This window comes from Columba livia, chromosome W (assembly GCF_036013475.1).
Source record: "Columba livia isolate bColLiv1 breed racing homer chromosome W, bColLiv1.pat.W.v2, whole genome shotgun sequence".
NCBI classification, from domain to species: domain Eukaryota; kingdom Metazoa; phylum Chordata; class Aves; order Columbiformes; family Columbidae; genus Columba; species Columba livia.
In genome coordinates, this window is record NC_088641.1 from 14,921,441 (window position 1) to 14,935,219 (window position 13,779).

At 38.9% G+C, this 13,779-nt stretch overlaps 1 protein-coding gene across 1 annotated transcript in view; it reads right to left on the reverse strand.

Annotated features, from left to right (window-relative positions):
• Window positions 1-1,904: 1,904 nt before the first annotated feature.
• Window positions 1,905-13,779, reverse strand: part of LOC102097842 (Golgi phosphoprotein 3) — a 43,214-nt gene continuing 31,339 nt past the window's right edge. Inside the window, exons 3-4 of the mRNA XM_065044899.1 lie at window positions 11,462-11,576; window positions 1,905-5,663 (exon numbers count right to left, since the gene is read on the reverse strand). Of these exons, the coding sequence (XP_064900971.1) occupies window positions 5,239-5,663; window positions 11,462-11,576 (540 nt within the window). The 3' untranslated portion in view covers window positions 1,905-5,238. The remainder of the gene's footprint in view (window positions 5,664-11,461; window positions 11,577-13,779) is intronic.

Genomic DNA, 13,779 nt, shown 5'->3' on the forward strand with positions numbered 1-13,779 from the left:
AACCAACCTCATAGCCTTTTATGAGAATGTAACAAGGTGGATGGATGATGGCAGAGTGGTGGATGTGGTCTGCCTTGAGTTCAGTAAAGTCTCCCACATCATCCTCACAGCTAAGTTGAAGAGGTGTGGTCTAGACAATACAGCAGTGAGGTGGGTTGCAAACTGGCTTAAGGAGAGAAGCCAGAGAGTGGTAGTCAATGGTGCGGAGTCTAGTTGGAGGCCAGTATCTAGTGAAGTGCCTCAGGGGTCAGTACTGGGGCCCATATTATTCAATATATCCATTAACAATTTGTGTACTATCAGCAAGTTTGCTGATGACACCAAGCTGGGAGGAGTGGCTAACACGCCAGAAGGCTGTGCTGCCATCCAGCGGGACCTGGACAGGCTGGAGAGTTGGGCAGGGAATAACCTAATGAAATTTAACAAGGGAAAGTGTAGAGTCCTGCATCTGGGCAGGAACAACCCCAGGTTCCAGTATAGGTTGGGAAATTACATATTAGAGAGCAGTGTAGGGGAAAGGGACCTGGGGGTCCTGGTGGACAACAGGATGACCATGAGCCAGCACTGTGCCCTTGTGGCCAGGAAGGCCAATGGCATCCTGGGGTGTATTACAAGGGGGGTGGTTAGTAGATCGAGAGAGGTCCTCCTTCCCCTCTACTCCTCCCTGGTGAGACCCCATCTGGAATATTGTGTCCAGTTCTGGGCCCCTCAGTTCAAGAAGGACAGGGAACTGCTGGAGAGGGTCCAGCGTAGGGCAACAAAGATGATTAAGGGAGTGGAGCACCTCCCTCATGAAGAAAGGCTGAGGGAGCTGGGTCTCTTTAGTTTGGAGATGAGGAGACTGAGGGGTGACCTTATTAATGCTTATAAATATATAAAGGGTGAGTGCCACGAGGACGAAGACAGGCTCTTCTCAGTGGCAAACAATGATAGGACAAGGAGTAATGGGATCAAGCTGGAACACAAGAGGTTCCACTTAAAGTTGAGAAAAAACTTATTTTCAGTGAGGGTGACAGAGCACTGGAACAGGCTGCCCAGGGGGTTTGTGGAGTCGCCTTCGCTGGAGACATTCAAAACTCGCCTGGACATGTTCCTGTGCAACCTCAACTAGGCATTCCTGCTCCAGCAGGGGGATTGGACTAGATGATCTTTTGAGGTCCCTTCCAATCCCAAACATATTGTGATATAAACTAGGGGGAATGCTGGCTGGGAGTGGGGGCCACTGCTCAGGGACAGGCTAGGCATCGGTTGGCAGATGGTAAGCAATTCCATTGTGCATCACTTGTTTTGAATATTATTTTATCATTATCATTATTATTATTATTATTTTCCCTTCCTTTTCTGTCCTATTAAACTGTCTTTATCTCAACCATTAATTTTACCTATTTTTTTTCTCCCCGATTCTCTTCCCCATCCAACTGGCAGGGAGAGTGAATGGCTATGCGGTGGTTTGCTCCCTGCTGGGTTAAACCACACCATGCTTCTTCCCCATCTGAAGATCCTCCCTTCCTGTACAAGAAGGCTACCTCTTACACGCACCTGAAATCACATTTTGTATTTGACACTTAGAAAGCACTTGACAGGAAATAAGATGCTAAGTAATTAAACTGTTGTATACATTAAGTATTACCACAGAATAAATGAGTTACTTTTTCAATAAATTTGTACTTTGCATCTGGAAACCCCCTTCTATATAGAAAAATAGATGGACATAATATAGGAAACTAGGACATAAACAGACTTTGACTACCCAAAGTGCCTGAAGCCCGGTTTAGGCAGAACTGAGGCTTTGATCTTAAAGTTCTGTTTCCCAACCTCAGGAGAAATTGGAAATTACTTAGAAAATGAAAAAAAATCCTTTAAATATTGCATGCATGTGATGCACAGTAACCATTTGCAGCTCATAGCTTGAAAGGGTGCTTTATTTTGTTTCGGTACAGATTAAGTCCAGTTCACAGAGAAAACATTAGTTAATACATATCTTCACTTTGTAGGAGAAATTGGCATGAACACATGAGCACTCAGTCACCAGCCTTTTATAGCTAATTTATGCAAACTTTGCCTCTAAAGCAACATGTATGGCACATAGATTTCACTAACATCCCATATAGGAGCATTGTAACATCATCTCTAGAAACACAGGAGGATGTAAATCTCAAGGACCATAAAATTATATATAGATATTGCTTGTGGATTTATTTTTTAGAATAATATTTTTGACATTAACTTGAAAGTTTATTTTAAAAGAATGAGTCCCTGAATATATGTTCTTCCTTGAGGCACAGGTTCAAGTTCAGCCTATGATAGCAATCTTCACTTTAAGCAGCCATTGAGAACTGAGGATTCAGACCAGCCAAAACTGTCTTAAAACCAGGTCTCCAGGTCTCTGTGAGCTGCAGTAGCAGCTAACAGGAAGAAGGGTACCTGAATCTCAGTAGAACAAAGCAGTCTTTCATGTTTAATCATTTTATTAGAACTTGAAATAGCAATGAAGGCAAGGATATTTTCTAAATAGTCTCAACCTACTAAACTTACCTTCATTGTTAGATATAAGGTCTAGTAGCACTCATGAGGCTTTGGGTTTTTAAAATACAACATAGGAGTTGACTCCAAAAGCTCATCTATCTTCCCCGCACATCCAGTCTTATGCCAGGAGGTCTAGCAAAATATAGTCACTCTTCACAAACCCTTTGTTACTTACATCAAAGTTCTTTGATATACCCAATACAAACTCTCCCCATCACAGAGGTTCTATCTTTAAGTGAAATAAAGGTGATAAATACTGTAGGCAGTACATGAAAAAGAAAAAAACCCCAAAACAAAACCAAAAAACCCCTAAAAAACCCCACAAACAAACAAAAAACCAAAAAAACAAACAACAAACCCTCTCTCTGGAAGGGATTAAAGAAAGCTGACTTATTTTTAAACCATGTTGGCTGCTGTAAGGGTGACAAAAACCCAATATCCTCCTCAGTGTAACATAAGCAGGAACATGAAAAATACTGACTGAATGAAGATGAGAGGACAGTCTGAAGCATGTTTCAAGTAGCTTAAATTTTCAAAGCCATTTTAAAAGTTTAGTGCACTCAACTTGCTCCTGAATACTCCACTATTTTTCTGACTTTTCCACCTAATTACTTTTCTCTCCTCTCAAAGAGCAACAGAAAATTAAAAAACAGATCACAGGAGAGAGTGACAATGAAAGCAGTGAGTTAGCATATACTATCAATTACAGAAAGTATTCTGTAAGCTGTCAAATATAAGAGCAACACAGCAACTTTTATTTTTCCTCCACTTCAAGTAATCACATTTTGAAAATGTTTAAAAGAAAATGTCCAAAGTTCATGCCCAAGTTCCTCAAAGTTTTAAACACAGCATCATACAACTGGGAGAACACCATTTATATTTTTATTTGTAAACCAAAGTTTGAAATACCTTACAATATACTTTTAATCTTTCTAAAGAAACATAATTTAAGAAGAACAGTGTGTCACTAAATGTTAAGGACCATATTTTAAAAATCTTTATTAAAAAAGGTTATATAGGTATGATGAATTTAAGTTGTATTTTAAAGTCAACTACTTAAGCATCGAAATGATTTTAAATGAAGTGCAAAATTGGAAGTTCAGTCACAGATGAGGTTGTAGAGTTGTGCTCAAGATAGAAGAGGTCTATCCATGGCAGGTACAGCTGCAAACTCATAAGCTAACCCAGTCTGTCTCAGCTGTGAATCCTGCAGATCTGAACGACACCACTGATTAGGTCAGTTTGATCTACTTAATATAAACTCTCCCTTTCTAATAAGAAGGATATTAACTAAAGCTTACAGCTAAGCAATAAAACCTTTCTAATTAGCAACAAAAAATAAAAATGACATGCTTGCTCTTTTTCAGGCACTTTTAAGAACATAATTTACTGTAGGTAAAAAGCTAGTATACAGATTAAGAGATCCCTTAAATTTCAACTCTACAGTTATACACCATCTAGTATTCTTGCTCTGAATATTAACCAAAAAAGTTTCTAAACACCTGTAAGCCCCACTTTAAATCTTCATTGTTATAAGGAAAAAAAAATTGTATGTAAATCAATGCTTAATTTGTTCAATGCACAATATTTACACTGTGAAACCAATGAGAGATAACAAGCAATGGCAAAGAGGCAATAAATTTTAAAAAGCCAAAGTTTATACATATATATATATATTCTTTTACAATAGTGTGCTAATCAGCATAATCGTATATAAAAAATAAAACATAACAGAGCATCCAATTACAGAAATTTTAATAATCTAAACTGCAGTCATTACTTGCTAACCATTTACATGCAACACCTGCTAGGACTGACTTAGTTTTTGAAGTGTAAAATAGACTACAAGGCTTAAGAGACAAACATTAATTTGTGTACAAACAAAATTAAAAACTGCACTCAAGAACTGTACTGGTCACGAGCCTCTTCCATACAGGAGGGAGAAAAAAAAAGTACAAACTATGATAGAAACTGGTCTCTTTCTATACACTATCAAAAGCAATGCATAACCTGAGAATATCTAGATGGCAAACTCTGTAGACACTGAAAATAAATAGATTTCACATACATGCTCTTTATAGGAGGCCTTTCCATCAAATGGCAATGAAAAGTAAAATTTAAGGGGCATTTTACAGGAACTATTGACAAAGCTGCTTAAAGTAATTTTAAATTTTAAAGTAATTTTAAAGAGTAATTCTGTTAGATATAATTGAAACAACATCTGTGTATAAAATGTCCTGACAGACACTTCATCGTGGAGCTCTGGTGATTTTAAAAGGCCCTTTTTTGATCTGTTATGAATTGTACTGAAGAGGTATTGATGCATGCACACATCTGTGTCAGCTGAGACTAGTGATCCAACTGCATGCAAATTTCCTCCTTGAGGTACCTTCCATGTTAAACCACTTCAATAACAGTAAGATGAAAAATAGATTAAACAAAGTATTTCAGATAACTCAAACTGAATAGCAAACAGAATGTCAATATGGCAGTAAAACCTTTTTCTGTTGTTTTTAAACAGGAAGGTCTCTTGTACCAGCAGAATCTTGTATACAGATACACAGAGGAGGGAATACGCCACTTATAATTCCCGTTAAACAAGAGCTGATTCATCATGTGAGAAGGTACAAATTACAGAAAACATGAATAGTAGATAGAAGAGAAACAACTGTTTTACATGAAAGAAGAGAGAACACTTCAGTCTGAATGCAGTTATTTTGTGAAAGCTGCTACAACAGCCCACAGAACCTCATTTGTGTTGGCTTTCGTACATTCAACTTCAGGGTCTAAATCCAGAAGCTGCCGTACTCTCTTCGTGGCTAAATCATACTGCTCATCCAAAAGCGGGGCAAAAGCGTTCTCCAGAACATCTGAAGCATGGGCTAAATAAACAAGTGCCAGCAAGCGCTTGTCCATGCGGTGAGGGTCATTCACCCATTTGTCAAGAACTGCTTCTTGAACCTTCTTGATGAGGCGCTGTTTGATATTGTTGTTGGTGAGAGGGTGGGTAGTCATGTCAAAAAGAAGGAAGTTCTGTTTCTCTGTCGTCAGTACACCTTTTTCCACCAGATTTTTAGCTAACCGTTCACGGACATTTCGCAACTGGTAGTGCAACTTCAGTGGGTTCCATGTTTCACCTAAAAAAAACAAGCAAAAAAGCCAAGAGTCAGGGAAAGTTTAAGCTGCACTATTACAGTAATTCTCCCCCCCCCGCTGCAGAATGAGTCATCAAATTCATATAGCTGACTATTACACTAAAATATTGTGTTCGTGTCAGCATTCTCTGATCTTTGACCTACCCAGATATATGCATAGAGACAGAGACCACGAGAGCCTTTTTGAGGAGTTTCAGTATATATTTAAAGTTTGGACAAAATGCTAGCTAAACCATGTCTTGATTAGGGAGATGACAAATAAGCACTCTTATACTGAAGGAAAAGGAAAGAAAAAAAAAAAAAGGGGAAAAAAAACCCACAACAAAACAGCCCCCCAAAAAAACCCCAAAACAAACCACTAAACCAAACTCCACACACAGTCCTCAAGAAAGAGTTAATAAAAATTCTTCCAACCTTTTATCAATTCAGAATCTGGAAGAAGTGTCATTGCCATTTTGCCACAGACAAGCTAATGCACATATAACCTATATGTCCTCCTAATTTCTCTATTTCTTAAGGTTTACATTCTTCTCTCCCTTCCTGCCCCCATCAGGTGAAACAGTGACATGCACTGTATGAGCGTGGGTGTGTGCATTACACAAGGACACATGTTGGGCAGGGGCTTTGATGTTTCTATAAAAATTATTTCCAATGGTTTTTTGTTAAGGCAGGAGAACTGGGCACTTCCGAGTGTGTGTGTATGCACTTAGAGGAGGGAATTTTAAAAGCACAAAATCAGTATCAACAGCTACTGAGAAAACTAAAGTTGCTAAGCGCTGAGAAATCCATCTTTGCTTGAGAGTTTACTTAAGAAGCTAAAAGTTTAGGTCCAGCCTGCCTAAGTATTTATTGTAAGTATTAAAACCCCCTCCTGATATAAAAGAGCCTATGCATTTTGAGAGATGAGGAAAGAAACAGCATAAAGTATTTCTTACACAGATGGGGATTTTCCCAAAAGTGATGCGAGAATTTCTATATCAAAAAGCTTTTTAAAAAATCATTGGTTAAGTAATAGTACTTTAAGGTTTGTCCCATTGTGATGGAAGGTGACGTATACTGTATCCAAGTAACAGACAAGTAAACAAATGAGGTGACACCAACTGCATAGTGAAAAGTACAGATATCACCCAGGCCTGAACTCCACACTTCCCTGGAATAATCACATTCTCACTGAATGTGATTCCCCAGCTTGACTATGAATGAAGCTATCACACACCAAAAAAAAAAAAACAAAACACCCTCACCCGCCAAAAAAACCCAAACCAAAAAGCAAACCAAAACAAACACACACACACACACAAAAAAACACAACAAAAGAAATAAACAACCCAAAACAAACAAAAGAAAACCCCACACCAGAGTCATCTCCTGACAGCGTTTCACATGGAAAAGATAATTTCCTAAGATGTTTCCAAAGCTGTTAGGTGAATGTGGCTATATAATAATAAAAATCAGTACTATGGTGACACAGAATCACAGAATGGTTAGAGTTGGAAGGGACCTCTGGAGATCATCTAGTCCAACTCACCTGCTAAAGCAGGTTCACCTAGAGCAGACTGCACAGCAATGTGTCCAGGCGGGTCTTGAATGTCTCCAGAGAAAGAGACTCCACAACCTCTCTGGACAGCCTATTCCAGTGCTCTGGCAGCCTCAAAGTAAAGTTTTTCCTCACATTCAGATGGAACCTCCTATGCTTCAGTGTGTATCCATTGCCCCTCATCCTATCGGTGGGCACCACTGAAAGGAGTCTGGTCCCATCCTCTTGACATCCACCCTTGAGATATTTATACACAGAAATGAGATCCCCTCTCAGCCTTCTCCAGGCTGAACAGACCCAGTTGTCTCACTCTCTTCACATAAGAAAGGTGCTCTAGGCCCCTAATCATATTCGTAGCCCACCGCTGGACTCTCTCCAGTAATTCCTTATCCTTCTTAAACTGGGGAGCCCAGAGCTGGACACAGTACTCCAGATACAGCCTCACCAGGGCAGAGGGTAACCTCCTTGGACCTGCTGCTCACACTTTTTAATGCACCCCAGGATACTGTTGGCCTTCTTGGCCACAAGGGCACATTGTCGACTCATGGTCAACCTGTTGTTGACCAGAACTCCCAGGTCCTTCTCTGTGGTGCTGCTTTCCAGAAGATCCACCCCTAACCTGTACTGGTGCCTGGGGTTGTTCCTCCCCAGGTGCAGGACCCGACACTTGCCCTTGTTAAACTTCATTAGGATCTTCTATGCCCAGTCATGCAGCCTGTCTAGGTCTCACTGAATGGCAGCACAGTGTTCTGGTGTGTCAGCCCTTCCTCCCACTTTGGTATAATCAGCAAACTTGCTGAGGGTGCACTCAGTCTCTTCATCCAGGTCACTGATGAACAGGTTGAACAGGACTGGACCTAACAATGACCCCTGGGGAACCTCACTAACTACAGGCCTCCAACCAGACACTGCACTGTTGGTCACAACCCTCTGAGCTCTGCCATCCAACCAGTTCATGATCCATCTCACCATGCATACATCCAGCCTGCACTATGTGAGCTTGCTTATAAGGAGATTGTGAGACAGTGTTGAAAGGCCTTGCTGAAGGTAGACAACATCCACTGCTCTCCCCTTGTCTACACAGGCAGTCATACCATCATAGAAGGCTATCAGGTTGGTCAAACATGATTTCCCTTTAGTGAACTCGTGCTGACTACTCCTGATAACCTTCTTTTACTCCACATGCTTGGAGATGAATTCCAGAATGAGCTGTTCCATCACCTTTCCAGGGATGGAGGTGAGGCTGACTGGCTTGTAGTTTCCTGGGTCGTTCTTCTTGCTCTTTTTGAAGTCTGGAGTGACATTGGCTTTCCTCCAGTCCTCAGGCACCTCTCCTGTTCTCTAAGACCTTTCAAAGTTAATGGAGAGTGGCTTAGCAATAACATCTGTCAGCTCTCTCAGCACTCATGGGTGCATCCCATCAGGGCCCATGGATTTGTGGATGTCCAGTTTGTGTAGACAATCTCTAACCTGTTCTTCCTGAACCAAGGGAAAGTCTTCCTTTTGCCAGACTTTCTCTCCTATCTCTAGGGTCTGGAATACCTGAGGGCCAGTTTTAGCAGTAAAGATGGAAGTGAAGGAGGCATTCAGTAACTTTGCCTTCTCTGTATCATCCATCACCAGGGCACTCTCCTTATTCAGCAGCAGACCTACATTTTCCCTAGTCTTCCTTTTGCTGCTGATATACTTGAAGAAGCCCTTCTTGTTGTCTTTGACATCCCTGGCCAGATTTAATTCCAAGTGAAGCTTGGCTTTCCTCACCACATCCTTGCATACTCTAACAGCCTCCTTGTGTTCCTCCCAGGTGGTCTGTCCCTTTTTCCACATTTCATAAACATCCTTCTGCCTGAGATTTGACTGGAGTTCCTTACTCATCCATGCTGGCCTCTTACTCACTTCCTCATAGGGATGCATCGGTCTTGGGCTTGGAAGAAGTGATGTTTGAATATTAGCCAGCTCTCTTGGACTCCCCTAGCTTCTAGAGTCCTAACCCATGGGATTCTTCCAAGCAGGACCCTGAAGAGGCCAAAGTTTGCTCTGCTGAAGTCCATGGTTTTAGTCCTACTTATTTTTCTACTTCCTCCATACAGGTTCCTGAACTCCACTATCTCATGGTCACTACAACCGAGGCCACTCCCTGCTGTGACATCTCCAATGAGTTCTTCTTGGTTTCTTAGGACAAGGTCCAGCAGTACGCCTCTCCTCATTGGCTCCTCCACCATCTGTGTCAAAAAGTTGTCACCAATGATCTATAGGAACCTCCTGGACTGTATGTGCTTAGCTGTGTTGCCCACTCAGCAGATGTCAGGAGGATTGTAGTCTCCCATGAGAACCAGGGCATGTAATAGTCAGGCTACTTCCAGCTGTCTGTAGAAAGCCTCATCAACTTCCTCCTCCTGATCAGGTGGCCTGTAGCAAACACCCACAACAGTGTCACCCTTGTTAAGCTGTCCTTTAATTTTTACCCATAAGGATTCAACTCGCTCGTCATTGCCCCCTAGGCAGGGTACAAGACATTCGAGTTGCTGTCTCACATCAAGTGCAACTCCTCCAGCTTGCCTTGCTGACCTGTCTTTCCTGAAAAGTACATAGCCCTCCATGACAACATTCCAGTCATGTGAGCTGTCCCACCATGTCTCCGTAATAGCAATGAGATCATGGCCCTGAATTACCATTGACAAAACAGTGGGCTTTTTTTCCTGCACTGTTTGCACAACTAAATACAGCTCTGATCTATTCCAGGTGTTGCAGAATAAGTTTAAGCAAATTAACGTTTTAATTGTATTCTATTCTTTTAGCAGTATTATTTTGTTTGAACAACCTGTTTTAGCATGAGTAGCCAAACTTGGCTTGAGTGGCCAGACCTGCTGGAATTCCAGGCTGCATACTGTGAACTTATCTTAACCTGGTTGCTTGGTGATGGGGGAGGATGTGAAAACTGGTACCAGGAGACAGAGGCAACACTGTCAGCAGAGGCTGCAAACCATCAAGATAAGAACAGTAAAAAGCTGCCTAGAAGACCAAGAAAACAGAATCCAATAAGAAACAAAGAAGCCCCAGACCCAGAATTACCATTGAACTAAAAGGCGCCATGGACAGCGTGTAAAGGACATGTGAAGATGGGGTGCATAGATTGTGAGGGTTTAAAAGCCCAAGCCTATTTTGTCTTGGGGTCCCTCCCTTTGAGAGGCACCCAGTCCAGACTGTTTCTTTGCTGTAACTTTCAATTTGTTTATTTATTTATTTTTAAATAAATTATTTTTTTTAGCACAGACATCTGAGACTGCTACAGGAAACCTAGGGTCAAGAACATTTCTTTAACACAGGAAAGCTGCATTTTGTGTATTTTGTAAAAACAAACAAACCGTATTGATGAATTTTAGCTACAAAAAAAACCAAAACAAAATACAACAACAAAAAACAAACAAACAACCCAAAATGCACACACAAAAACAACAAACGAAAAAAAACCCCAAACCAACCAAACAAAACCCAATAAAAGCACTACATATTAAAAGATGGTCATTGTTAATTTCAGTTTAATTTATGCAGTCTGAGAGTACAAATGTTGGCAAGGTATATGAAAAGTGTTAACTGCAATTGTAAAGATGAAATCTAACTGACATTTTATTTTTTTGGCAATAATTTATTAGCTTTACAGGAAGAGCTGTGTGCAAAGTACTCATCTTGAAGACTTTGCTCTGAACAAATAGAAGTAACTAATATTTGAAAATAATTGTTACATTTCTCCAGTTAATGGAAAAATAGAAAGAACTCCTGACTCTCTGTTGTTTCTTTATGATTAATGGCCAAATCACCCTCAGTTTTTACATCTGAACAGTCAGCTCCTTATCTCCTTTCTTTATCAAAAGATCTGAATACTGAATCCATATGGCTATACTCCAAACTTCTGCTAGCCCTCATTTTCAATGACAAAGAAGGGCAGTTATATCTCCAGGGTGAAGTCCTGATTTACTTCAGAGTCAGTGGAAGACACCTCTTCCACAGAGTAGAGATATCCTCTGACACTTCCATCTAGATCCTTTCTGTACCAAGTTAAGTCAAAAGCAACAGTTACTTGTATTTGATTAAAGGCTACAATCAACAAGAACGTACTCTAGAGGACAAATTAACTTTTTTGCATATTATCTCCTCAAAAAACTTACAGTGTAATCTCCAGTGATGCCAGATAATTAGCTTTATTGGGGGGGGGGAAAGCAAATACATTATGTTCAAGGCTTACCACTAAGCAGTTCAATCCAATTTTGAACTGTTTCAGGAGACTGGGTCTCTTTTATGTGTTTCAGAGCTTCATCAAGCAGAACGTCCCCTGTAGGAGCATCTGATTTGCAAATCACCTAGGACAAAATAAAACACAGTCAGTATTTTGACTTAATTCATATATCATAAACATCCAACAATAAAAACTGGAAATATCTACCTTTTATCAGAACCAAGGAAAAATTCAAGGAGTGAGGAATCTCTTAATATGCAAGTTTAAGAAGTACCTAGTTAAAAAAACTATTTAGGATTTTAATTACAAAGCTATGTTAAGTCTTAAGTTATCTATAACCTAAATTAAAATTAACCTTCATTAACTAAAACTATAGTATTAATAAAAAATTAGGTATTAAGTATGTTAAGGAAGATAATCCACTAACCTGGCCAGGTCCTTCGCTTCCTCCTCAAAACAAAGTATACTACAGTGTTAAATTGCTCTCTGATGGCAGTCACTTTTACTGCATCAAGTTAATTTATTCAGAATACTGCAGTTAAACAATTAGGCCACATGAAAATGAGAAGTCAATTAGAAAGTGAAAAAGTAGGAAAGCTGGTTTTCTTCTTCCATATATTAATGGATAAAAATAGGTTCTAGACAACATCTGTAAGTTTTACAGCTCTGAAGAACATGTTGACCAGCAACACTATGTTCCATTCACTAACAGTTAAAATACACATATTAGGCAAAATATGTATGTACCAATAAACCTCTTAATATGCAATAATAAATGCAATATCACTTAAGTTTGTTATTTAATAACTTCTAAAATTATTTGAGTTCTTCACCCAAGAGAACACGGGAGAGAGAAAAAAATCATTCACAGTAACATAACAAAATTTAAGAATGTAATTGCTTGTTTACCAGTATAAGTAATTATATAAACCATGTACAAATATAATTTTTTCTGGTTAGAAGAACATGAGCATCAAATTAAAACATACAGATTTAACTAGCCCAAGTCAATATAATTGGATAAAAACAATAACAAAATGCTGTCTTTCTTTAGGAAAAGAAGAATTACTACTGTTTCAAAGCTATTTATGAAAATAATTATTAAATCTGACAATTTAAATAGTTTTACAAGCGAGCACTTTATAAGTATCAGGTAAAAAGATAACAGGCAATAGACAGAAAAATAACACATCAAAACAATTCCACATATGCAAGAGAAGAATAGGGTGAAAGATTTTATTTTTTAGTAAAGTTTCACAGTAGTCAGAAAGGTGTTCTGGAAAAGTTTTGTGTCCTATTGAAATATATCCCAAGTTCAGTTCTGTTCCATAGTTCTAATAATCCTTACTACAAACAATAGAGGAGTACAATACATTTTCATAGGGTCTGTAGATGACACTGAAATGAGTTGCAATGGTAAGACAGCTTCAATACTGGCAAGATGATCCCAAACTGGAGATGTGTACAAAGTCAATGACATGAAATGAAAAGAAATGCAAAGTAGTATAGTCAGGATGAAAAAACAGATGATAAATATAAAAGATATAATAAATAACTATATAGTTCAGAATGGCAAAAAAAAAATCTATTAATAGTAATTCTAGCAGTAGACTATGAATCAAATTAATCAACAAAAGCCAAGTCTTTTGACAAAGTAAAATTTAATTTTAAGCTGTATTAACAGGAAATTGCTGGAGAGATCTTTGTGAATACCTAACAGGTCATAGCTGGAATAACATGTCAAATTCAGATGGTGTCTATAAAACACAGAAACTAAGATTTTAATAAAAATCAGCAAGAATGAACCAGTCCACAATACCAGGATAAAAAGAATGATCTTTGTATAAATATAAAAAAGAAGCATGTAAGATATTTTTACAAAGAGGGTATCGGTAGTAGTACTAGTACTACTAGTAGTTTAGTGTCTACTTTGGGAAAAATAAAAGATACCACCTTATTCTGGATATATGGAAGATGCAGGATGTATTGTCAAAAACTTCAACAAGCAAATTAAATATCCAGAAAGGATGTTAAATTGCATACAGTGGAAAATTTTAAGACTAAATATCTCCCAGGGAAGGATCAGAGAAACTTGATTTTCTGTTACTGCATCAAGATTAAATGGTCTCTTGAGATACTGTCCAGATCTCCACTTTTGGAAGCTGGAGATCACTCCAACCATAAATCTCAGATATTTGGTTTTAAGAACACAACTATATTTTAATCCAGACAATCTATATTTGAAACTAAACACACAATGCATATTTATATTTCAGATTTACAAGCTTGCACCATAGTGTCACTCAAAAACTTTATTAACCACATAT